Source organism: Lagopus leucura, unplaced genomic scaffold, assembly GCF_019238085.1.
Source record: "Lagopus leucura isolate 7727_CA_CO unplaced genomic scaffold, USGS_WTPT01 Super-Scaffold_100159, whole genome shotgun sequence".
Classification (NCBI taxonomy): Eukaryota; Metazoa; Chordata; class Aves; order Galliformes; family Phasianidae; genus Lagopus; species Lagopus leucura.
The window spans coordinates 33486997-33514165 of NW_024962335.1; the positions used below are offsets into that span (position 1 = coordinate 33486997).

Sequence of the window (27169 nt, forward strand, 5' to 3'; positions counted from 1 at the left end):
GCCCGCGGGTTTGGTGCAGTGCGGGGACAGAAAGTGTCAGACCCATAACTGGGTGATGGTAGAGTGATCTCCATATGAGAGTTTGTCCTAGCCTATAGTCCCCACTTCATCTGGGAAGGTTATCACACAAACTGCCAGTACCAGGCACTGGCCTTGATGGAGAAGGTGCCACAGAAAAAGCCACTGAAATGGTGATCAGGGTTGTGATCTGTGCAGCTCTCCAGAAGTGTCAAACAGCAGCTGATTCTAACATTTGAGCTGTAGCCTTGTGAACAAAACTTGAGCTTAATGGTCTCATCTGGTGGTTGTTTGGTCTTTTTTTTTGTCTTTTTTTTTTTTCTTTGCAGCATGTACGCACACTTTTCTTTTGTACCAAGGAACTCTTTGTTTGCTTGCTAAGTGCTTCCCCACAGGAAATTTCCTGTGATGGAAAACTCTGGGGAAACTTCCTGTCAGACAAGATGCTGCTAGGGGCAGATAACAGCAAGGCATAAACCCACAAGCCACAGCAGCTGAAGAGGCATTGCCACCGGGTGTTTTTTGCCAGAGGAGGCTGGGTCACAAGACAAGTCAGCTCTTTCTTGAGTGATCTGGGACAGTAGAACAGGGGAACTGCTCATTGTAAGATCCGTGGCTGCTGTGACTGATAAAATCTTTACTAAGGCTAGCCATTACAGTTGAATGTTGTTGAAGACAGATCGTGAGAAGCTACAGACTCATTTTATCATATGGGACTCCTTGTGAAGTTGTGTAGCTGCTTCTGCAAACTGGGTACTAAGGTTTTACTTAAGTGGTACCCTAAAATGCACAACCAAGTAAGGGAAGCCATTGCCTTGTGGAAAGATACCACCTTTCAAAAAGGTTGCTGGTCTCCTATTGCTTTCCTGAAGAGGGGGCCCTGCAGCCAAATTATTTTTAATCCCATGGCAGTCTGTGGAGAATGATTTCTTATCACTAACTGCCATTTGCTCTTATATTGGTGCAATAAATAAATAAATAAATAAAAATTTGCCTGACTATCAAATGACTATTACTAAGGAAGGCACCATAGACTCCAGCAGAGATATCCTGTCATTTCAGGCAAAGGATATGGCTCTGCAAAACTGAAGCTTGATTACTTCATCAGAACTGTGACCTGCAACAGTGATTCAGTTAGTCCGAGGCTGACATTGTGAAATGTATTTGGGAAAAGCACCCTGGTGTGCTTTTTAGCAAAAGGCACACAATGCCAATGGACATCACATCACTTATGCGGTTAGATGGGAATTTGGGGAACACTGAGGCCAACAAATGACCTTCATCCTTCCACAACTCTTACTGTTTAACCTCTCAGTGCTTCAGCTTCCTCAGATGCTAGTATTTCTTCCTGTCCCCATGCCAAGCTCAGTGGTGACCTCTGTCAATATCAGTGGTGACTGAGTGAGTAAGACTTCAAAGTTGTCACTCTGTCATCGCAGAGGTGCACTTGCTCTGTAAACACTAGTTAGACCTTCCCTCTTAACAAATCACCTTCTGCCTTCCACAGTGTCCCCTTCAACTCTTCAAAAATGTTTTTGCAACACCTCAACTCTCCATGCTGTTTTCTGTCCTCATCTATACCATACAATTCTTAAAGTGCTGCTGGTTCCTTATAACAATCCTTACACGTCCTTTTTATAGTACTCTTATTTCCATTTGTGGTCAGTTGCCAAAATATTGTCTACACAGCAAGATTTGTTGTTTGCATGTAACTCTTGTTTATATATGCCTGGAGTTTGTGACAATTTTGCACCAAAAAATGAACAAGAGAAGAATCTTCCAGGCATTTTTACCTGAATCTTCCTGTTTCTCTTCAGAGCTCAACTTCTTGAATCTAGCTGAGACATTTAATTTGCCTCCTTGCTTTTCTGCTTATTTTAGAAATTTAAGTTGAGATAAATTAAATTAAGAAGTCCTGAAGCAACTTCTTTAGGTCCAGTTCCCCTAGATGAGGAAAGTCAGATTTAAACTTTCAGTTGCCAATAGGGCATAATTTCACTAATTTAGTCAGCAGGAACTGTTTCAGTTTGATTAATGGATTTGACTTGAATGTATGTATGCTGGCCAAGTGGCCAGGCAGCCACTGGATTTGTGAGACAGACCAACTGTCTGTCATTTCTTGGCTGATAGGGGACCCCAATTTGCAAGTGCTGCTTCTAGATATGGGGCAGACAGAAGTGAGACACTGCTTCTGGTTTTCAGGTAGCAAGAAGAATTGACTTTACGGCTATATGCAGACAGCAGTTTCTGTCTTGCCTAACCTGCCATATATCAAAGGCATCCAGGAAAAATGACTAGCTCTTTTTATGGGCTGAATGGCAGTACTACTTGTTTTTCAGGTTTCCAGACACTTCCCATGGTAAGAACTTGTTTTTAATTGTTTTTCAACTTTTTCATATTTTTACTGTTGTGGTTGATATTTTCTTTGCCAGGACAGAGAAGAATAAATTGGTGTTAAACTCTCAAGAGGTTTAGTGTACTGAGATTTGAACACACTTGAAGGAAGAGTCTCTCGTGTGCTCTCCATCTCCCTTTAGCAGGGACTGCAAATGGGAGAGGAATCTGCTCATTCAAAGGCAAAAATGAGAAAAGTTTGGACCCCAGGGAAGATGAAGGCATATTCCTGCTGCTGTCAGTTGCCTCCTTAGCAAAACCTGGCAGAGGTCTGTAAGTCCCGAAAGCATTACGCCTGCTGCTGACCTGCGCAGGTTTCATTGTGATGCCAGGGTGGAATTTCTGAGGGTTTTTTCCCCCATTACTGAGACTTTAAAAACAAGGGAAAAAATTACATGCCATTATATATGTTCTGTGCTACAGATACTGATACCATAAGGGTGTGGAAATGTCAAGATTAACATTGTCTTGTATGTACATTGATCCTTCAATTATACAAGCTTTGCATATGCATTAATACGAGCAGCATCTAGTAAAGTTGGACTCCAATTTGATTGGACATGGACAAGTTTACCAATTACCAAAAGGAGGAAATAGGGCATCCATATAGTCAGTAGAGAGGATAGTTGCAGGAGAAGGCTATTAAGTCTGAAGGAACCGTGAGTCAGCCCACTGATACCTAGTGTCATCAGCACTCTTAGAGGTCACAGGCTATCCATAACCACATCAGCTTTGCTAACTGCAGCTGAGGTGGAATAGTTGTCTTTGAAGGATGCAAGAGTTTCTGCTTGATTGTATTCTGTATCTGTGGGTTTATTAGGTAGAAGTGGAGGCTGTAAAATATGATCCAGTTGGTAGGTTTGTAAACTGAGAACTCACACTGCTAATTTGTAAATACAAATAGTGCTGTTTGGAAATGAAGCCATTAAGAGCTTATATATCTGTAAACTTTCTTGGCATTAATTTGTAACACTGTACAAGTAGCTGTCTTTAAAACAAAATTCTTCTTAGAAGAAGTCATCATTATAAATTTTTTACTGCTTAGCCCAAATTCAAAATAAATATCACAGACATGGAATATTTCATTTTTACCTTTTTATTTTTTCAGTGGATCTGACTTTGCATATTCAAACAAACATTGTTATGGGCTCACCAGTCTCCTGAGTGCAATGAGTTTTGTTTTTTTTTTCCATTTTTCCCACCACCATTGATGGAGACCAAGATGTTGCTTCCTGTAGCAAAATCTATCTTTCTACCTCATTGTTTCTGTTTTGTTTAGATTTCATGAGACAGAGATTCAGTAAAATACCAGTAAATTACATCCTCTTAATAGCTCTATTTAAAGATTACAATCTAAGGAAACTCTCTGACAAAAATATCGTTTCTCTCCTGTTTGTGTGCATTACTAAGTATACTGGTGTTCTGGTTTGTGATTGCAACTGAAAGACTACAATTATGCAGAATGCAGATATATTGAATTAGATGATGAGGATCATTTGATTTCTGTTAGGACAATACCTTCTGGCCCTTCACATGGAACAGGGCCTCATTTTGCAAGCTGCTGTAGTTGGTAAAATAACTGTTCTGTCCTTCCGTACAAGTAGGGCATCAATTCCACTGATTTATAACTACTGGATATTTGTAAGCTGTTATAATAACTAATAAAAAAAAAAAAAAAAACAAAGCAAGGGATTGCATTGTTAGTGAGAATTTCACAATGTGTCAAAATGTCAGAATAATCCTTTCCAGAAAAAAGAGTTTGGAATTAAAGATAATCTCCCAGGTTAAAGATACACACTTTTGAAAAACAAAACAAAAAAAGCCAACAAGAGAAAGGCAGATTTTTCACCCTCTTCTTTCCCTGAAAAACAGAAATCCAACTGAGGCATTTTACTAACATAACTTGAACTGCTTTTCTAAGTAAAAGCTCACAGGAATGAGAGTTAAACTGTGCAAACCTTAATGTCTTAATGCCATATTTACTTAAACTGAAGCACTTAAGTATTCGTCTTCCTTTCAAGCACTTATAGGATTTGCTTTACAGTTTCAATTCTATTTCAATTTTTCACTACAGGTATGAATCTCAATTACGTTTTTCTGTAGAATTGCTTCGAGTTTGAATAAATTTCAATAGTTTCATTTAAACACAATCAAGAGGCTTTCATTTTAAAGCAGAAAGATAAACCACAACCATTTTGATAGAATTTGAAAAAAAAAACTTTGCAGAGAAAAAGGAATTCTTTTCACTCCAACACTGCAATTTTCTGTATTTAATGCTGTGCAAATAAGAATAGTTACCTTAATATGCTGGCTCTTTACAAGAAATAAAAATAAATCTAGAATGTATAGCTGAATGAATCTTGGGATTAACGACAGATAAGGTTTTCCTAGAACTTCTCTGACACACAGAGAAGTGTCTGAGAACTGATGAAGTGGAGAGGAAAAATAAGAGAAAAAATATATGCAAAGCCACTTGGGTACAGTTATGCAAATGAGCTTATCAGGATAACCAAAAGGCTTCTCCATTGTGCCTGCCAATTAGGAAATAACAGTGATGGACATATGCAGCTCCATCTTCCTGAGGAGATGCAGCTTTAGCCTGCATTGTTGGCAACCACTTTGTGAAAGGAGATTAAAAATTCTCTTCTTTTATTTCTTTTAAAGAGGTTGGCAGGGATGCTAAATGAATCCTGGACAGGGCAAGCACTGTGATGATATCCCAGTACTATTTTTTCAATTTCATTGGTATTTTAGCAACCCAAAGGAGCAAATGGATCACCAGGCTTTGACAGGGTAAAGAGATAATTCCACTTTCTTTGAAGGCTTCACAGAATTTTCTATATTGGCATCTCTCCATCCTGACTGCCCCTCTGAAGACAGAAGGGGAGAAAGAACACATCCTGCTGCATAGCCAAGCTCTACCTACCCCATCCAGCTGTACTGTCCTCTTTTTTTCATCCTTTATGTTTGAATCCACTCTCACTTATCATTCAGCTGAGTGGAATAAGCTCATTGTGATATTATGTGTCTGTGAAGACTCTGTGTACCTGAGTTGTCTGAAGGCAGCCTGAAAGTTCGCACTCAAGAGCTGAATTCTGGATTGGATGCACAGCTCAGGGGTGTGTTAACACCTCCAGTGTTAGCTGGTTTGCTTTAGTTACTGCTCCCCAGACAGAAAGGATGACTGTCTGAGTAGTGTTAAAGGGTGAAAAAGAAAAAAGAAATAGTGCAATCTTTCTGCAGCTTGAAGCAGAACTGCATGCCAGAGTGGGAACCCCAACATTTTGTCTTTTTCTTTTTGCCACTATGGTGGGAGAGAGAGCAATAAAGCCCTGAGTGGAAGAGCAAGATTTAGTGGGGCTAACAGTCAGCAGCAATGTGTGCATTGGAGCTACCAGGATGGAGTAGGCTCTGAGAGAGGCATTCCTCAGGAAAGCACCTAACCAAAGCTCCCAGCCTTGAAGGTCTGTCTTGTTGCAAAATGTTGTACAGAGATCAGCTAAGATCTTACAGAATGGTCAGTGAACTGAACTAACCAGAGAAAGTTTGGTGCTGGGGAACTGTGCTCCCTCCATCCCTGTTGGGGTCAGTGCTGCATCTGCCTCTGTTATCAGCGATATCTCTGTTATCAGCGATAACTTCTGCAAAAATAACAAAAAGGGAATTATGCCTCAGAAACATGATACTTTGTGTAACTTTGCCCTCAGTAGTGAAAATCCCTTCTCTGGACAGCAAACTGAAGAGACAACAGTATGCTCACATACACAGAAAAATCTCAGTGTGCTCTATCATGGACTCTTTGACCTTATCAGTGCATATCCAAGTCCATTCTTTAAGATCCCTTCTTTGTTCTGAAGTTTTCAAAATCTTTTTTTCTTCAAAACTAGTTCCTATGTGGAATTTTTAATACTCCCGACTGAGAACAACCTGTTTCCCTGTATCATTTTTCTATGTTAGCAATTGCAGTTGCTACAAGGATGCTTTTTAGTAACAGGGGAAGCAGTGAAGCGGCACTTGTTATGCACACCAGCCCCTCTCGTACACACAGAGGCTTACATATTTCTGGAAGAGAATGGAAAAACAGAATAATAGTGCTGTGATTTTTTAAAATTATTATTATTTTTTATTCAAGCATGCTGCTCACTTTTTGTTTACTTTCTGATGACACCAAGGTATTTACGTGCAAACAAAAGAGACTCCTCTTGCCGAATCAGCCGCCTCCTCCTCCTACCTGGTTCCATCAGCCAAGTTGCAAAAGCATGACTGTGACAGCACTAAATAAATAAGGGTGAGGTTAGCCTGGGAAAAGAAAGCTCCTCTTCACACTGTATGCACACTTTAGAGGTTCAGGGTGAGGGAAGAGAAAATCTGGAAAAAGTTCTAAACGAGACATCAACAAAACATGCTATTAAAAAGTCATCACGCTTTCTTTTGAAGATTAATTTTAAAGTCAAGTTGTGTTTCAGCACCTGGAAATTCAAAAATTTGTTAAGGCTGGGGAAGAGGCAGTACTGGATGGGAGCTGCCCATTGCAATTGCTTCTGAGGAATGTATAAGAAAAAAATACTATGATTTGCTACGGAATAGAAACCTTGTTCTGAATTTCCATTGTTTGATTGTCCAAACACCTGGATAGCAAGGGCATAAATCCTTTCAGAAATTGCATTAGACAGAAAGTCTGTATGGTGTCAAACATGGGGGACAGTGTGTTCATGAACATACAGTATTTGAGTCCATATGCTCTATGTTTATTATCTGCCAGAGTGGTGTGAGACATCTAGAGTCTGCAGATTTTTTCAGGGTTTCACGGATAATTTTTTGGCAGTTTGCATTCTCTAATATCATTCTGTGTGAAATTGCTGAAGGAGAGACTTCTACCTCCCCCAAATTGACAGTGTGCCCATGTCTGCATTTCTGTACCATGCTGTCAGTGCTAAGGCAGTTGACCCCAGTCACATGAAAAAATAAAAATCATTATAATAAGCATATAAGTTAATAAGCAAAGCATTTCACAGGAGTAGTGTTCCACTTCTAGCTTGCTAAGGAAAAGACTGGAATGTCATCTTGCTTTGCACTGATAACATTAGTTTAGTGAATTATGTAATGTAGAAATTGTAGAGACAGGCATGAAGAGTTGGGGCAACCTAAAAAGTTAGGCTAGAAGGCATCCATTTTTAAGACAAGCTTTTCTATCTTTCACTAATATGCATGTTTGCTTCTTACCATCTTAACTTCTCTCTACTCCCTTTGGTCCCTGCCATCTCCTTCTCATACAAATGCATGCTTTGATCCGCAGTCTGAGAAGCTTATAAGCAGTTGAAATCTGGATTTGACTCCTGTGTTCTGGGTATCCACAAACCTCCATCCTGCTGATCTAATATGGAAGAGCTTTTCCAAAAATTGCTCTTGCTAGTATGGTTGGCAAAAGCAGCTTTTATGGGTGCTTAGTTTACAGCACAGGGAGAGGCAAGCGTTTCTTAGTAATACAGAAGACACTGCATCAGAGATGGCCAAATTCAGACAAGTCCAGATGTGTGACCAGTAGATTCAAACAGTGACTTTTTAATAAGATGTTTCCTCTTGTGCAAGTTGGTTGTGAATCAGTTTTCCCAGGAGAACAGGAACTTGAGATGATTTGGAAGTTACGATACTGAAGAATGAAGCTAAACTGGTTTGGACTTTGTAAACCAAGCAAGTTGTGAAGGATTGGAAGAATAGAACAGAAATGACTACCTTATAGAGAGACACTTCCGTTGCATTCCTGACTTTAATGTGTGATTGTGAAAGTGTTGAGTTTTTGTGAATAGAAATTGTATGTGAGCAGATATACCTACAAATCTGGATTTCCACATCAGGTAAGATATGTAATTTGACAAGCATCCGTCATAGAAGTGGCTTAAGTTTGCCAAAACAAAAGGAAGTGCTACTATGAAAATTGTAATCAGACAAGTTGATGAAAGAGTAATTCAGGTATATTTTCACAATATCCACTTAGTATAAGAGCACATGGAGATTCCAGTAGTTTCAGTTGGTTCCCAACGGGACCAGCATTGTCTGCACACCATCATATTGTTCCCTTCGCTTGTGCATTTGATCCCTTTCCTCTCCTGTCTATTTATATTGTTATGTTCTCTAGGCAGGGATTTCTCCTTTTTAATGCTAGCGGGCACAACGCTAAGCAATGTGCAGAAGCCATCAGATGTTACAGTGTGATGTCATTAGAATCTTTCACAATACTTAGACTAGGAGAGATAGTCATGCTGCTCACCCTCCTCTCCTTTCAAAAGAGGAGTCACTTGTTAGTGGGACTGCAAAGGGTAACTTTCATACTCCTCTCTTCTGTCACTAGTTGTTCTGACCTCGGTTGGATCCCTGATTTGTGCTTAGGGACATATGTCCCCATGCTGGAGGCTCTGGGACACCGAACTGTGGTACAGAGAGCCCCTCTTGAGATGACACGGGTCTCTGCCTCTCACATCTGCAGTGGGTTTCTGAAGGTAGCAAGCATAGGGATGGCCATTCTTTGTGGGAAATGAAGGGTGGAAAGGAGGGCAGCAAAAGATAGCTTCACTGATGTTGAAGTCATTTGGTGTCTCTACTAGCACAAAGACTTTACAAAGTATTAGCAATTGGGAAGCAGTAGTGCTATCAGTTGCTCTAATTACAGGGTATGCAGTTTCTACACAGCACCTTTACCTTTGTAAGAAAACCAAAAAGCAGGATGAGATAGAACTTCCATGTGAATTATGCATTTGTTTTCATTCTAAGTTTGATCCTCTACTGAAAGTGCATAAGTAAATTATTTGCCTCTGTTGATATTGCTGTAATTTTTCCATTCCTGAAAGCAAACCTTTTTCAGTGACATCACCAAGATTAAACTCAAATAATACATTTTTCAATGACATATTGTGTTCTGTAGAAATACTGGTTGAAGCATTTCCTCCCTTGTCAGTCACTACTTCCAGCTGTTACTCTTTTTGTGATTTGTCACTGTCTCAACTGGTTGTGTTGACCTGGTAGTGCAGCCTTGAACTGTTATTGCAGTTGTGCTCTTAATCAGCCCAGAAAGCTGATCTGGCAAATGCCAGTGTACGTGTCTACTTACATACAGACTTTCTCTCTCATCAGAACCACAGTATAATCTTATCAATTTCACTGGGCACATCAGAGGAAGTGGGCAAAGGGCTGCCACTGAGCAGTGGCCTGCAAGGAGCTTGCTTGAAGGACAGTGTAGTGAGTGCTAACATCCCAGTGTCGAGGTAGAAATTACCATCTTTGTACCAACTCCTTTGTACTAGGTAGAATAACAGAAAAATGTTCTGATATCCCCACTTGAGGACCAGCAGTATTTCCGTCAAGCACACTACTCATTCAAGACACCTGTGAAGCTGGAGGGGTGAAACTGAAGTATGTCCTTTCACTGTTATGGGTGAGCAGTTGGCTGATGTGTTGACCCAACGTTATAAGTAATGGGGTTCCATAAGGCTGGTGACCATTCGCTAGCAGAGTTCTCCAGGGCTCCATTTTTGGGCCAGTTCTCTTTAGGGATTGGACTCAATGATCCTTACTGGTCCCTTCCAACTTGGAATATTCTATGATTCTATGATTCCGTGTATTTCCGAAATCTCAGGCTCAGGCACATAGCTGTCCGATGTGCCCAAGAACTTGCTGAAGCCCTGTTACCCCCAGACCTCCACGTGAAGTAGCTACTATGGGGTCAAGTGGCTGTGCTGAGCATGCAGCAGATGTTCAGGCCCTTGTGACTGGCACCCTCGAGGGCACCCCAGAGATGGCTCCAAGCCATCTTTGAGACAAGCAGTACAGCAGCCTGGCTCCAGTCTGACGAGCCAGCAAACGAGATCTTGCATTCCATCCTAATTAATACTGATTGCTGATCACTTAAACAGTGTTCTTAAGTGGTCCCAAATAGAAGTAATGTCTTAACTTCCTGTGACTTCTGCAGAAGCCTGTTTTTGGAGGGGCTAATATGAAAAGTTAGTGAATGTGCTGCCTAGCTTCAGAGCAAGCAGGAGTTAAACCCTGGAGAGGAAGCAATTCTTAAACTGCAGCAAAGATAATCATGATAATTTATCATCTGATAATCAAAGAGCACACACTTAATTTGTTCTCATTATCAATGTATTTCAAGCACAAGTACCTTAGTACAAGAAGCCTGCCTATGCACAGGCAACGCTTGAAGGGTAGAGATAAAGAGCCCCATGAAAATGCAGTGAGACTAATTCTTTATGGGAAATGTGTTATGGTGCAGTGTGGAGTCCATCCCCGTGGCTTCCTTATCCCCCCTGCATGTGGAGAAGGATCTTTAGCATATAGAACATATATGTTCTATATATATATCGTTGTTTTAAGCTTCTGACCTTCCTCTAGGACAGCAGCGTCTTCTTGAAGAAATGACTGACAGTACATGAGAGCTGCAGGGTTTTGCTTCATTAAGGAACCATCAAGAAGTAAAGCTAAATGTGGATGTTTTTAACCATGTCGAAACTCTGGCTTGCAGCATCTTGGGAGCTGAAGGTGTCTGCAGCGCACTGAGAGCAGGTTTTTACCTGCAAAGCCCAAGATATGGCTCAAAACTGAGTACAATATGCAGTCTCTAGAGCTGAAATTTACACCATTTCCCCTAGTTATTTAATATTTAATGTTACCTGAAGGCAGGTCTTTCTGTAAAGCACAGAAGAGCTAATATACTGGTGGATTGAAGTAGTCTTTTATAGCCCTCCTGGATTAGGAGTCTGAAAGAGACAGAGGCACCCTGCATAGACAGAGATCCAAAAGTGAAATCAGTTAAGTAAATGCTGTTGGTAAATTTTTCGCTGTGCTTTGCTCAATGGCTACAGGCAAAGTAAGCCATAGGGCTGGCTGCGCTGCCAAAATCTGCTTTTCCTATAGTACCACAAATGCAGCTGCAGCTCTTGAGACTGGAAGACCTGGTGCTGAGAAGCTAACATGTGGCATCTTGCTGTCACAGCTTACGCTGTTGTGTAGTGAGGCTGGCCTCACTTTCCATGGAAACAGCCTGGAAAACATGCTCTTTGTGTATACGCTCCCCCCTCCAGCTCTCACAATCGTGGTTGAGTTAGAAAACAAAGTCCCAGCCAAAATTCCTCAAGGGAATGGGACGCAGCCTCATCACGATGTGAGCCTCTGAGAACAAAATCTCCCTGTGAGAAGAAAGCAGCTTCTTAATACGGGAGGATTATGATGTTTGGCTGTGTTGGTGGTGATGTTTTGCTGGCATGTGAGATTGAGATTTTAGAACTTTCCGCTTGATTCAGCTGCACAAAAAGGACTTCCTGACCTCTCTTCTGAAACTGTAGAGTCACCTATAAGTTTGCAGCTGCTGGAAGATCAAAGTGACCTCGCTGATATTAGGTTAAACTGATGAATTACAGAAAGAACCATCTTAATTTTAGCAACTGCACTGATTGTTACTAGCAACTACTTCTTCAGCTTTTCATATCTTTCTGTAGTGCTGACAGGGTGCACAAAAATCAGTAAAACCATATGTAGGCCAAAATGAGCAAGATCTATTTATTTCTAATTACTTACAAATTCTCAGCACCCCAGCCAGGGATCCAGGCTGTATTATGTTAAAAAGAAAACAAAAAAAAAAAAAACAAAAACAGGCCAGACTCCAGTGTATTAACAATGCATTCTAATACATTTTTGAGTGACAAGAGTTTGGAATTAAAATTACTGTTGCCTGAGTAAGTGCCACAGGAAGTAGGAAGGAAATGTTTTTCTGAACTAAAGGTGTGATGATGCTTTATATTTGTCCAGTTGTAAAGAGAAGCAAAATATGGTTCCTAGATTCAATTCCTACCGTAACAGATTTGGTGTAAGGGCAGGTGTCCAATGATTTTGTGCCTCACATCTATAAGAAAAAGATACAAATCTAATCTGTCCTCGGTTGAAAGGCACTGTATAGTGTAAATACACAAGTGTTACTAGTAGTAGTATCCCATGGATGAAACAGTTACTGTAGTCAATATAGGAAAACTTTAAAGAATCATTTTTAGGTCTGAATTTTGACCTAGATTAAAATGAATTGTTTTAAAACAATAAAGAGGTGCTGATAAATAAATTAAACTTTTTAAAATCCCCTACATTTCTGTTTGTAAATCCTCTTGCTTCTTGCAGCATGATTGTTTGAGCTACCTAACCCGTGTCATTGTCAAGGCTCAGCTAGTTTTGTTTAGGATACAGTTTTTGCACATACAAGGAAAAAAGCTACAGAAGACATTTCTTTCAGATCCTTTTGGAAGGGAGCAGTAGGAAAGCAATGTCTGCTGTATGGAAAATGGCCAAAAACTGGGTGAGAAGCAGTCAGGAGTGGATTAAGACTATAACTGGGAGCAGATCCAAACCGACATTTCCCCATTCCCCATTCCCCTGCCAGCTGTTTTGTTGCACGAGCTGCTCTGATAGGAATCCCATGGTCACCTGCCCTCTGACTGTGGTCAGCAGAAGAGTGAGGAGAAGAGTCATCTTGCACTCAGGCAATTTTTCTGCGTGTGGCAACTGTGGTAGCAGCCACAGTCAGCTGGCTGATGGTGTGCTGGCAGCATCTTGCTGACTCTGTCATGCTCTGGCCCTCTCCAAATGTGGTACCCAAATGCAAAAAAGCCAGCCTTCATTCCCCCCTGGAAGGAGTGCTCTTGCTGAGCTTCTAGGAAGGTTTTTCACAAACACTGCAAAAGGAAGCTGGAGTCATTCTGCATGGTTCTTGAAAACTCTTGGACATGGCTCATGGAATGAGTGCCTAGAAAACAGGCTGGTCCTTTCATCACCTCTGGTTGCTTGCGTCTTTGGCTGGTAGCTTTTCCCTTCTAGAACTTAAAACAGTGTCCACTTCAGCACATGTATCAGCACTATTTATCTGGACTGATTTGCACCAGGAAAGAGATGCATCTTGCATGAATTCTTCATTCAGACTGTGGACTGCCTGTCAGGAGCATGTGGATTGTGCCCGCATTACAACACTTTCTGCAGCTGATCCCACACAGGGGCAGCTCACAGAGGAAAGAGGGCTAAATCCTAAAGGCTGATTTGTCTGCAAGTAAACTCCAGATGATGCAGTAGAAATAGAAAGGAGGGGGTGTCCACAGTGGGTCAAATACTGATTTCAGTAACAGGAAGTGCAGCATGACTGACCTATGTTAAATGACTGGGGCTGTGCTTAAAGCATTATTCTGACATCAGTTACAACTCTGAGGACTTCAAGGAATTGGTCTGCATTGTTCAGTGACTTTTCTGTCTGTTCTTGGGGCAAGGGATCTTAGGTGTGGCTGAGTAATTTTGTGTAGGATTTTGCTAACCGGTATCTGAAAAGAAAAAGTTTGGCTATGAAGTGAGAAAGAATATGTTCCTCATGTTAAATCTCACAGATAGTGGCTTTTCCATTCTCCTTTCACACTTAAATTGACTTCAGATTTTGTGGGTTTTTGCACCGGTGACTTCATCTGCCATCATTAATCAGTGAGCTATCTCAACCCAGCAAGCTAATTTAAAGTACTGCTTGTGCATTTGATCAGCAAATGCAAACCGTGTGTAATGTCAGCAGGTCAGAAAAGGTGATGGAACATGGGATTTTCACTTCAGTTCCAGAAAGGGCCATAGTTGCTTCCAGGAAGCTGAGCTTGGCACTGGGTGTGGGGACTTGAAAAGATTTATTTCACCATATAAGAGCTCAGCACTTGATCATTCTAATCAAGCATTTTCCAATCAATATGTTTCTTACAGGCTTTCCAAAGGCTGCATTAGAAAAGCAATTTTATTTATTTTATGACCCTGAAGCCCTAAGGGATTAGGGTGTGTCAACTTTGCAAGTCTCTGTACAGGCAGTGAGAAAAGAAGGGCTGGGCCATGGGGAGCAATGTTAGCAAGATCAGCATGGCAGAAATCTGTCCCTGTGCCTCATCAGGCTTGTTTCTTCGTGCACAGGGTTCATAAAGCAGACACTGTGCACAAGGCATTGCCTCTAGTCCTGCTCCATCTCCTGTACCTTGTTCAGCAGGACAGCAGGAGACAGCTACTCCTTTTATTTCAGATTACTACTGAAAAAGCTGTTTCACACTCTGTTTCCGGAAGTATGGGAAGTTTCTTGTCATTCTGATTACAGGCAGTTCTATATCTTTTAAAAAGACGTACAGAACCCACTGAGATGTGTCTTCCTGCCCATCGCATGACTTCTCTGTTCCATATCTGATCACTTTTTTCCTTAAGAAGGCCTATAAAGGCGCATTTTCATCTGCTGCCATCCGTTCCCCTTGGTTTGTACTCACTTCCCCAGTAATTCTCTTCAAGGATTAGCCAGGAGTAAGCTTTCCATGCTTTTCTACCTTTCCTTATCTCTTGGCCTCCAAAATAGAGCCAGCTTCCTACTGTAGGATGAGGCAATCTCTGTGGGCCAGCACCACCAAATGGTTTCTGCTACTGCGCTGTGTCATCCACATGTCCTGGCTTAGGGGCACTTATGAAGGCTGTCCACATGCATGGAAATAGCTGAGCACCATTCTGTAGCTCATTCCCCAACCCTGAGGAATTTGAGTCCTCAGCCTGCCTGTCTTTGCCTTACTTAATACAGGCAGCGCTAAGCATCTGCAGAGCGCCTGGTGGTGGGAGCCTGGCAGCGCTGGTACTGAAGGGAAGGGGACTTGTGGTGGAAGATCAAGCAGGGACAGCATGAAATTGCACTTTGGTGCCTAAATTGTGCTTGAACTTGAAACTTCCTGCGGCACTATCGGCTCTTGGCTGCTGAGTTCCCTGCTGCAGCCCATCTCAGGGAGCAGCAAGACTGGAGGAGGGGACCTCTAAAAGTCTCTTGGGCAGAGCCCGGGAGAAATATCTGAATCTAATTGTATGTCTTTCCTCCAGACCATGTTGCCTTTACATAGAAATGGAGAGAAAAACAGAACCTCATGCCCCCGTCTTGTTTTTCATGTAGCAGCATGTGTTACGCTTTATGGATAACATGGAATAATATATTTAATTAATAATAAAAAAGAGAGTTTCAGTTCCAAATGAATTAGTTGCTAGCAGACATGCAAGTCCTCTGAGCTTTCCCAGCATCATTTTTCCACTAAAGACTCAGGCACTGTCCTGCAGTTGGAGTCAGCCTGCCTGCTGCTGCCAGTGATGCTACATCTGTCCCTGAGTGTTTAGAGCCAGCTGCTGATATGCATGTTCTGGCCTCTGTTGTTTGCCCATCTGAGCTGAGTAGCTTTTGGCATGGGAGCAAGAACAATCTTCTCTGCCTCCAGGAAGCAGGGATAAGAGGGTGGAGGGGGTGGGGGGCTGTCTGAAACCGTTCTCACCTTATCCTGCCTGACAGCTAACCAGGCGTATGCATGGAGGGCTGAGGTGGAACAAAATTTACACAAAACTCACTGCGATCACTGTTTCCGTTGTGCGGGCTACAGTACGGCTGCGTCCTCATATCGAAACTAAAACATGACAGCAGCTCTCACTTACTGTACATCGCCCTGTGCATTGGATTCGTGTCATCAGATTGTTCCAAAGTGAGTCAAGGTGAAAACAGCCCACAGTACGTTATGTATGCTTCACATCTTGCATGTATCTGCTGTATCTATTGGACATGCAACACACACTGTGAAATACATATCCTCTGTTCAAAAGGAAAGAAAGAGATATTAAACAAGGGTGCATCACAAGATTCGAGTTTGCCTCCGTCTTACCTGAAGGGCTCCTTGCTAAAACGGGAGTGAAGTCTTTGGAGGCAATGATCTTGAACTCCTTTTCAACATACCAATGCATTCTGCTGTGTGCATGTGTGCATGAGCACTTAAACACATGTAAAAAATTTTGCTACCTACTTGAAGTAGAAAATGTAGATTACTCCACCAACCCCTCTTCTTTGTGCTTGTTTTTTGCTGTGTAAGAAGATAAAGGAACAGAGGGTGGATTTCTTCTGTGGTCCAGTCTTTACCCTGGAGTGTAAGAACTGATCACCCTCCCCATTTATAAGCTGGCTGGTGCAACAGGTACTAGAAGCAGGACTTCAGGTGAGAAATAAGCAACAGAAGCTTATAATTTGCTAAGACACCTGTGCTCCAGCCTGCAGCATTAGAAAAATGAGCATAAATTTAGCTTGCTTAGGGAAGTTTAGAAGTTTTTGTTGTTGTTTGTTTTTATGCAGAGAGAGAGATTGAGGGTGGTAGTTCTCTCTAGATTCCAGCCAGCAGAGCAGTGATGGAAATGGGAACAGTGTCAGGTCGGACTCTCAAGTCAAAATTCACCGTCCAAGATCTGTGGCTCCATCAGCATCTACTGCAAGCAGCAAAACCTGCCTGCTGCTCAGGCGGCACAGCACTGTCCTCGTTTTGTTACACAGCACTCATTTTTCTCACTTTATTCTGATTGGTAAATATCTTTGTTAGTTCAAGACAATGCTGTTAGCTTTCACAGAAAAGAAAACAGGAGAGATAAAAAGAGCCCATTTTCCTCCACAGTGAATATGACAATAAAAGATGAAGAGGGGAAAATAAAAAAAAAACAGTATCCAATAAAAGAAAATTTATATAAGCAGGATTAGTCTTTTCTTTCACTGAGAGTGCAGAAGAGCATTTTGAGGACCTACTGATACGGTATGCTGTGCTATAAAATCCGTTCAGCTGCAGAGCCAACCCTCTCATTCCCTTGTTTTCATAAACCCAACAGCTTCTTTTTAAGAAAGGGCAAAGAAGGTGGCATACAAGCTTATCAAACACGGTACTGCACATGAAAGAATTATTTTTGAGCAGCGGTTTCTGAAGCACTTTCAGCAGCACTGTTCTGCACCCCCAGGAAAGCTGTGACAGAACTGATTCAGCCTCACAAAACAGGTGGGGGAATAGGCAACTACAGAGGGCTTTTGGGGAAATGAGCTTCCTGGGAAGATGACAGGGCAGGGAGAGAGGAAGATGAGAGCAGAGGCAGTCCACCTGGGCATAAGTGGTTCACGTGTTATATAGCATTTTATATCTTCAAAACACAATGCAAGCATTGAATTAAGATATTACCCCATGGGTGGAGGGATCTGGCTTCTCCACCCACTCGTTTTAGTACTAGCCAAACTGAACAAGAAAGGCTGCATGCTGTTTGTCCTAGGTCATACTGCTTTTTGGCTTTTTTTCCTTTTCCTTGAAGATTCTGTCTCTCCTTTTCAAAAGCTGATACCCAGCGGAAACCTGGTGGGCATGGTGAAGTTGTATCCCTTTGGAGTCACCAGCATGGCACACCTATGGCGCACCAGAAGCCCTGCTTCTGTAGCTTATTTGGCTGTTCTGGGTCTAGTGCTGATCAATAGAAGCACTTTATAGACATGATACTTTCATATTAATTTAACAGAAAGCAAAAATACACAGACAGCATATAGGAAATTATGATCAGTGTTTGTACAGGGAGTGATTTTTTATTGTGTTGTTATCAGTAAGGGTGCATGCAGAACACGTGTAGTTATCGCTCAGCTTTGTCCTTGGCCTGATTTTCCTAGTAATGTTTTGTTTCTTGCCTGATCTTGTGAAGCACACACCAAAACTCCAATTAAATTTCCACATTACAGTGTTCTTCTGGGCAACTTGCTGCTTGTATGGTGTGGCAGATGGGGAGGAAGGTGGGAACAGAAGCCAAATGTGAACATTTCAAGCTCTCCTCAGATGTTTTTTTAAACCTTTTTATATGTTATGGTCTGGCTCTCACTTAGTTCTCCATTGCCTAGCTGCAGTGTGCACCATGCCCAGCAGTAGCCTAGGGTCCACAGTGTGTTTTCTGCAGGAGTGACTCTGTGCTCAGCAAAAGGTGAGCCTCACTCTGGCATTTTAGCTTACAGTTTGCACGTCTCTGAGAAGATCTTCACCTGATTGCACTCTCTGCAAAAAGGAAGGACCTATAGAAAGCTCTGACCTTGGTAACTAGTGGCTAATTCAATAGGAGGAGAGAGTTTAAGTCCTTCATAAACTCTATTTCTTGTGTCTGTGCAGCACAGTGCTACAGGGGTAGTTGAAGCCATTGGAGACTTACTGTTGCCATGCAGACGCCCCTTCCTTTGGTCAGCCCCAACCGTTCCTTGAGCTTGATCTCGGTTCTCACTCAAGATCAGATTCAGTTCTGTGTGCAGCTGTGGTCTGGGGCTTTCCAAAGCCGCTGCCTGGGAATCTGGTGTGGCAGCAGAATGCAATTCACTGCATGTGACCTCTTGCTGAAACAGAAAACAAGATTGCCTATCTGCAGAAGTAAAAAAAAGCAAAACAAAACAGTACAAATCTCCTGGGTTTCTTTTCTGACTTGGTAAGACAAGGGTAATCAGATTTCATAGAATGGTATGCCAGGAAGGAAATTTCTTCCCATGTGCAGCATACAATCAGCCAGGTGCAAGATGAGGAAGGGAGGTTCATCTTCCTCTGAAGCATAAGGTATTAGCTCCTGCCAGAGGCTGTGTACTGGAGATCTGGTATGATCAGATATGGCAAATTTTACGTTCCTCTGCGCAGCGTGAAGCTTTCATTTCTACGCAACAATTGTAACAAGTCAAACAATGAGTCATCCCACAAGGGGGAAAAGGAAAGAAAGCTTTTATCTCCCAGCAGACTGGAGATAATCTGCTTACCTAGGTATAAACAACTCTTCACCATGCTGCCTTCTTTCCAGGGGAAGGAAGCTGTTTTAAATTCATCTGTAAAACAGATACTGAATTGTCACACCTCCCAGGCCTTTTTGCCCAGGCCCAGTAAAGATGGCTGGAGGGGGCATGCAGGGAGGGCACTCCTTGCTTCTGTGAGACGTTGCACAGTGAGCGTGGAGGGGGCCAACAGCTTCGTCTCCTGCCTGCTCTGTACCTCAGAAGGAACAACTGGGGAACAACTCCATCCCACAGTGGATACCTGGAATGAAATAATGTCCTAGAAGGGATGTTGAGACATCTTGTTTTTTGGGATGCCCAAAATAAACCAGGATATCTAAACTAATGAGGTATTGCACAGCCCAATATTTAGCGTAATCCTGACATCTCTCTCCCACACCTTGCCTGGAGACTTTGCATGTTACTGCGAGGGGAGAAATGGAGATTCTGTGGTATTTGCCTATATTCACATGCCTTGTCTAATTTTATAATGCAGTCTTGGTCTCTTCCTGGTGCAGGTCTGCAGCCCATTTACTGGAGCAGGGATGATGTCGCACAGTGGCTCAGATGGGCGGAGAAGGAGTTTTCCCTGAGGCCAATCGAGAGCAACACTTTTGAGATGAATGGCAAGGCTCTGTTGCTCCTGACCAAAGAGGACTTTCGATACAGATCTCCTCATTCAGGTGAGGAATTCTTATGGAAGCTACAGTTGAAAGGAGAGAAGAAACTGCAAGAGGGTCTGCAGCGGACAAAGGAGGATACAGAATCATGTTTGTTAGGGTGGGCAGGGCAGTGCAGCAGAGAAGGGACAGAAACTCTTATACGAGGCAAAGACAGAAAAGACTAAGAGGGAAGATTGTAGGTAAATTTGGGTGTAACTCCAAATCCAAAGATGCAACATGTCTCTTATTAAAACTCTTCACTGAACTCACAGAAAGCAGGGTTCTTTGGCAGCATTTCATGGCTTACAGCTCTTTTCCATAAAGGCTTATCTTTTTGCAGACCCAACTACAGCAGCAAGTTAATCAAGTGCCCGAGCCTCTTAAGAAGCTGACATTAGCATTCTGTCTCACAGCTGGCTTGGCTGACGTGCTGCTAAGAGTGACTGCAAAATTCATCCCTGGGGAACCTTTTCTCTTTTTTACAGCCCTCGTGGGTTTTACTTTACTTTACTTTTCTCTCATGTGCTTGAGGCTGGCCCAAGGTACAACACAGATAGGTGTGAATCACTTGGCCAATTGCTCAAATTATGTCTTCGTTTATTCACACACATGATTTAGAAATGCCTATGTTGTCTTCCTGTACTTATATCCCCTGCAGTCTTTCTGCTATGGCTTTACAGTCAGAGTAAGCCTCTGCCCTCCTTTGTCAGGGATGTTTAACTAAATATGAGTTATTAGTTCATTACAAGAGTTATGAGCTTTTTTTTTATGACCATACATGTTAAATATAAGGTTTACTCAATCACGATAGATGATCAAAGTGTTTGGACTAAGTGGTCATGGAGCTGCTGTTACCAGGCTTGCAGCACAAGGCTCACTCAGTGCAGAAGTACAGCTAGTGCAGTTTGGCTCAGGCTGATAAACAAGGAATGGCATTAATTCTGCTTCTAGCTCCTTTGTGACTCCCTTGAATGCATCCAACCATCCTCCTGCAGAATCTGCCTCTCATACTATGGCTTATGCTTATTCTATACAAAGTTTTCAAAGCATGTACTTTAAACCAAGAATAATTTTTATAAAAGGAAATGCCAAACATCTATGTCTGTCACTAGTATAATACAGTAGTGAAAACTGATGCCTGGAAAGATCCTTTGTTTTATTTTGGTACTCATCTTGAATGATTTCATTGCAAAAATTAGCCCTGCTTTAAGGCAAAAGAAGTATTGAAAGTGGGCAAGGACTGTAAAGGACAACTCTGCGTAACTTATTTGTTATTCCCCTTATCATACCAGTGCCTTGCTGCCTACCAGTTATTTCTCTACTCTTCCCTTTGTGTGTTGTGAGGGCACTTGAAATGAGTAGGATTAAAATGTTTGTTGGCTGGAGATAGAGTGTTCTCAGAGAAGAGCCTCTGGCTTGCAAATCCACAATGTGCAGAAGGTTAAACTCTTGTTTACCTAAATGGTTAGAATGGCCCCTTCCCAGCTCTTTCTCTCCTCTTTCTTTCCAGGTATTATTCCTCACTGATAATAAACATTTTAGAGGATATCTCAGTCAGCCTCTGTAAATGTAAATGACTATAGGTAAAGTATGCCTCAACATTTCCCAGAAATAAACTACATGTGAAACGTAAGAACTGTGAAATAATATTTGCTACAGAGTTTAAGTTTTTCTAAGAGTGTAGGTATATAAAGGCTCTATCCTTTCCACTCCTGGTAAAACCAGTAGAATAGCATCCACTCCTCCCAGTGATTGTACCAATAAAATGGGTACACAGCCACCTGCTATACACCGATTTAGCACTGGCCCGGGAAGAGGGCAAAGGAGAGAGAGAGAGAGAGAGAGAAGAGACTTGTGTTTTTGTAACTAATACAATTGTGTCTTTGTGATGCAGAAGTGTAAATATGTTGTTAGGTGAAAAAAGAAAAATTTATTGCTTGGAGTGTTACAGTACTAGTTATGATTATGCCACTGTTGCATTCAAAAATGCGAATTGTGAGGTAAAATCACTTTTTAGACTTTCATGTACTAAACATGGAAAAGGTAACTGAGTTCTTCAGGCTTTGTTTTTAATTAGATTTTCAGGTGTTGCAGTCACTTCGTAAAAATGCCCCGAAGTCACTACGGAGACAGTGAAAGCAGCTGAGATTCTAAAAACAAAGGAAGCTGAACTGTGGGAAGCAGGATAGCTTTAACCATTTCATACTAAGACAATAAACTTCACTGCAAGTACAACATTGGCACGTTATAGAAACAGCAGCTGAATGGCACACGGCTTTCAATCTCATAAGAGCAACTACTAACCCCACACATGCTTGAGAAAACTCTCCAGGAAAATCCAAGGTTTCCTAGTTGAAACTCTGTTAAGTACCTTTTCAGATAATATGCTGCTGCTGTAGCTTGTTCCTCTGTATTATGAGGTAAGACACATAGAAGAGAGGAAATAAAATTATAAGCTGGGAGACTTTGTGCCCTATATTGTACCTTTTTACTTTGAAATGTTTAGCAAGTTACATCACACAAAACATATAAGTATGTAAATGTTTAATGCAGATTTTGGAGGGAAGGCATCAGTACAAGATGGAATACATAAGAAGATACAAAATAAGCAGTTAATATTGATCTGCAGTGGTCACTGAAGTGACATGTTCCACTAAGGAGGGATATAACAATTCTGGTAACATGGACTGGGAGGAAAAAGTGAAGTACAGGCTGCTTGCCACCCCAAAAAGAAACAAGCCTTGGATTGAGTCATGCAAAAACATGATCACATGGTGCAGTACAATTCTGCAGACATTTCTGTAAAATAACAATCCAACAGCAACTAACAGACTATATTTACCCATACAGATCACCAAGTCTACTGCATTAAGTTCCTTAGTATGTATCATGTCCCTCTTCTAATACTGCCTGTTGCGGTGAGCTCTCTACAGATCCTGGTGTCTAGAAATAACTAGCTTTGCGATCCTATTTGGGCTTTCCTGAAGTCCGTCTCAGGACACCAGAAGTTCCTGTGGCAGCTGTGGCACTCAACAATCTCCAGAAGTTGTCACCACAGCAGGGGTTACATCTCTTCATTCTTTGCAGATCTTTGAGCTTACCCCAAAGTAGCTTCTCAGAGTGAGAGTTCTTCCTGCTATTGTATTTCCTAGATTGGAATATCACAGTAGCATACTGACTTTGCCCTTGGGGCACTGGTGCTGCATGGAGAGGCTTGGCAAGATCTTCCTCCTTGCCCCATAAAGCCTGAATTTTTCATTAATTAAGGAATAGCACCTTGTTTGCTCTCAGCAACTCAGTGCATAATCACATACTGTGCATTGAAGAATTTTCTGTCCTGAGGTGTCTCTCTAAAAAGACTAAAGCTGTGATGAGAGAAGGTGGAACACTTGAAATATTGCTTACAAAGGGTGTGAACTCTTGAATGGGCACTTCTGTAGCCTGGAAAAACTGTATCAGGGTAGTAACAGCCACTTCTTTTCAATCTCCCATTTTTCCAGAGGTGTGACATGCTGCTTTTCTTTTTCTTTTTTTCCTTCTTTCAGAAAAGAACATTGCAAAACAGTGAAATGCAAAGTTTTACAACAGGCCTGTTTGGATATGAAAATAGCAGCCAGGAACATGAATTAATGCATGGCTAAATGTCAGATGGCTAAATGAGTCCTACTGTTTGTCTTTCAGGTGATGTTCTGTATGAACTCCTTCAGCATATCCTGAAGCAAAGGAAATCTCGTGTGCTGTTCTCACCTTTCTTCCATCCTGGGAACTCTATCCATGCTCAGTCAGAGGTTTTATTACATCAGAACCATGATGAAGGTAACTGTCTTGTTCTTATAGGAACTATTATTATAAAATGGTGATTGGGTGACTGGAATAAGGCTGCATGGAATGTTGTCATTTTCTGGCTCCAAAGTTACTTAAATAAAGTTGCTGTTCGCCATTTGTCTCTGTAGCTGTTAACAGTCAGTTGGTCTAAGGAGCTGACTGTCTGTTCTCCATATATTTTCTATTGCTTTGTCCTACTTCCAAAGCTGCCTTAAAAGGTATAACAGATGTAGAGTTAAAAAAAAAAAAGTCAGAAAGTTTTATTGACCACATTGATTTGTTTTTCCTCACTATCAGTTGGGTAGACAAAGGTGCTTCATGGACTTTCAGTGTCCTGGAGATGCAGCTTGATGCAGTTGTTTGCAAAGCTGGAGAAAAGGCAATGTTAGAAAGGAATATTTAGCACAAAGTCACTTCAAATGACAGTGTCGTCGCATTGTACTAAAGTCCCTGGCATTGAGCCCATCTTGTTGCTCAGCTCTTGAACTGGTTAAGCAACTCATTTTGAGAAAAGGTTTTTTTGCAGTTTTCTCCCATTTTTACCATCAGTAGCAGTATTTGCTTAGGTTATTAGTTACCCTCCTAGTAGTGTCCTTACACACCATGCCTGTTACAGGTGGCGAAGAAAGAATAGATATATGCTTGTGGCATTGCAGATTTGGACTTCTCTTTATTCAGTGCAGATCAAAATGTTTCCTTCAAATGAAAAGATACAAAGCCTAAGATTTTTAAGAGATCCCTTCTATGAAAGCATCAAATATAATTCTGTTGTTGATTTTTTAATAGAAAAAAAATATAGGAAAAAGTAGTGTTACAGAATTGGATTAGGATTCCACTCAAGTTTGCATTTAACATTTAGATTCTTCAGCTTGATCACAATGCGGACAATCTGTTTTTTTTCTCCACAGATAGCTTTGTCCAGAGGCCTTCAAGACCATCCACAGAAGCAGTCCACCACAGCACCCCAACCATTGAACTGTTGCATCGTTCTAGATCACCCGTCACCAACAACCACCGTCCATCACCAGATTCCGATCAGCGGCCACTGAAGTCCCCTATGGACAACACTGTCCGTCACCTTTCCCCAGCTGACAGGGTGCCAGGGGCAAGGTATCATCAAGAGAACAACCACCAGGAGCCCTATCCTCTCTCAGTGTCCCCGATAGAAAACAACCACTGCCCACCTCCTCCTGAGGTTCTTCAGAAGCCTTCCAGCCCTCGCCAGGAGAACACCAGGGTCATCCAGCTGATGCCCAGTCCTATCATGCATCCTTTGATACTGAACCCCAGGCACTCTGATTTCAAGCCACTGAGGTTGTCTGAGGATGGGCTGCACAGGGAGGTAAAGCCAATCAACCTGTCCCACCGAGAAGAGTTAGCTTATATGAACCACATCATGGTGTCTGTATCCCCTCCTGAGGACCATGCAATGCCAATTGGAAGAATAGCAGGTAAGTGACCTTCTCCAGGCTGTGCCAGGTTTGAAATCTTTCATGTATAACTTACCATTACATGTGTTAGTAGCTCCTCATTTCTTTTTGCCACACGGTGACCTCAGCAATTATTGGCATTCTGCAAGTTTCACCACATCTATAGTTTAGGCAGGTAAGTATGATTATAACAGTTTCATGACGGGTAAGCAAAGATGCAGTGACATGCTTGTGACCACAGAATGCGTAATTAGTACTGAAAACGTGTAAGTCCTGACATTTGCTGCCTCTCTACCCACTAGCAATTCATTTGTTTCCCAAGATACTTATCTCCAAAGCCTTCTCCTGCAAAGAGATAATTTTCCAAGAATTGCATTCCCTTTAGTTATGGGTTCTAGGCAGACGCCTTCTGTCGGTTGTATTTGAGACAATGCAGTCAAACTTGTTATTGCAGAGACAGAGAGACTAATGAAATCTCACCTCAGAGTCCTGCTTTGTAGGCTTTCCTGTCTTCTTATGCTAGGATTGTCCCTTTTTACAGAAACAAGGTTGCCTTTGTCCCACACAAACCGCAGTCATTGTCTCACTTTTGTTATCGTAAATAACTGACATCATAACAGCTGAATCAGGAAGCTGAGGTTACAGAAAATGTTTTTTGTACTTGAAAGGGAACTGTAAATAGATAGGGAGAGTGGGAAAGGGAATCGAACCACTTCAGAAATGTGCTGAATGCCCCACTAACTAGTATGTCTTGAGGGGTGTAAATGCACACCATACACAACACACCCAAAAACATTCCATACATTTACATCAGCAGCAAACTAATATGATACTCAGCTCCTGTGGGCTGTTATGCATGTCTACGTGGGTACATTTTAAAACACCTTGTTCGTTTCAGTCCTTTATGCGCCTTTAACTTGTTACAGATGATGTGCTGCCTCAACTTTAATGAGGAAGATTTTGTTTTGAGACTTATCGCTCTGTATTCAAAAGTTACACACCTCACCAGCTAGTCACAGTCAAGCGCAAAAAGGGCTGTGATCCTTTCGTGTAATAGAGACATGAGCTATGAAAATTAATCTTTTGGAATTTTTGGCTGGCTGACATTTGTCTCTCTTCTTTTGACTTTTATTGCCCACTAATCTCAGCAAATTAAAATTTATAGCTAATTTTGTGGCAGAGAGGACTCTGTTCTGATTGCATCTCTGGAGTTTTCCTTCCCTTAAGTAGTGTTGGATAATCAGGGGAGTTGTTAATTTTTTTTTAGAATAAAACTTTCTCCAAGAATGGAAAGAATATCAGAAAAAAATGTGGTTTTGTTCTTTTTTCAGTTTTCAAATTTAAACTAAGGGGTCTTCTTACATAATTAGGAATCTTCGGTTTCTATATGCACTGGATCCACTAGCACAAGTTAGTGTTATTCTGATTGAGTCCTCATGGCTTCTGAACTGTAGCTGGACCCTGTAGGGGGGTTCACAGCCTATTTAAAAGCAGCCAAATGTGAATCAGTGAAAAAAATGTAAACAGGCTGTATTTCATACCTGAAGTCAACTTTGTGCTTCTGAATTCAATGGCAGCATAGCTAGGTCCAGTAGTAAGAAAACACATATCTTTCTACTTGCTTCCCTCCCCATCTCATAGCCTTCAATTTAGAGATCTTGACATTATACGTTTTGGTTGTATAAGCATTTCTTCTGTGTGTCCGTATAAATCTTTTTAGATGTTAGTGTCCTTATCTTCACTAATGCTGCTATAGTTAACATGGAAGCTTTTGACCAGCCGTGCCTCATTGCTTTGATTTAAGAGAATCCATAAGAATTACAACACTTGGTTCTTAACACTGCAAATATACATCAGTACAGATGTATTGTTGAAAATAGCTTTTTAGAGATTATTGGCATTATTGGTATTATTTCCATTTTATGGATGAGAAATTCTGATGGGTAGAGTAATGCAAAGATTTACCAGTAATTCAGACACAGAGCTGAGTATTTAAGTTTACATGGGTGAGAAGAGAGCCTTGGCTTTCTGTTAACTATTTGCATGCAAGTGATTTTCACGGAAAGCAGTGATGAAGAGCAGCTACTAGGGAAGCCTCATGTGCTGCTGACTAAAACATTGAGCTCAAAAACATGTTCTATTCCCAAATCAGATATTTTAAATTGTAAAACAAATTCTTCCTTGACTCAAGATACCTCACA

General features: G+C 41.6%; 1 protein-coding gene across 3 annotated transcripts in view; it reads left to right on the forward strand.

Annotated features, from left to right (window-relative positions):
- ETV6 (ETS variant transcription factor 6) overlaps nucleotides 1-27169 on the forward strand; it is a 131456-nt gene that overhangs the window by 79254 nt on the left and 25033 nt on the right. For 2 of the 3 annotated variants that reach the window (XM_042889960.1, XM_042889961.1), the window contains 3 exons: nucleotides 19570-19734; nucleotides 23395-23529; nucleotides 24447-24989. In XM_042889960.1, coding sequence (XP_042745894.1) covers nucleotides 19570-19734; nucleotides 23395-23529; nucleotides 24447-24989 — 843 coding nt within the window. Of the gene's footprint in view, nucleotides 1-19547; nucleotides 19735-23394; nucleotides 23530-24446; nucleotides 24990-27169 lie in introns of all 3 variants that reach the window. The other variant, XM_042889959.1, reaches the window with a different exon arrangement.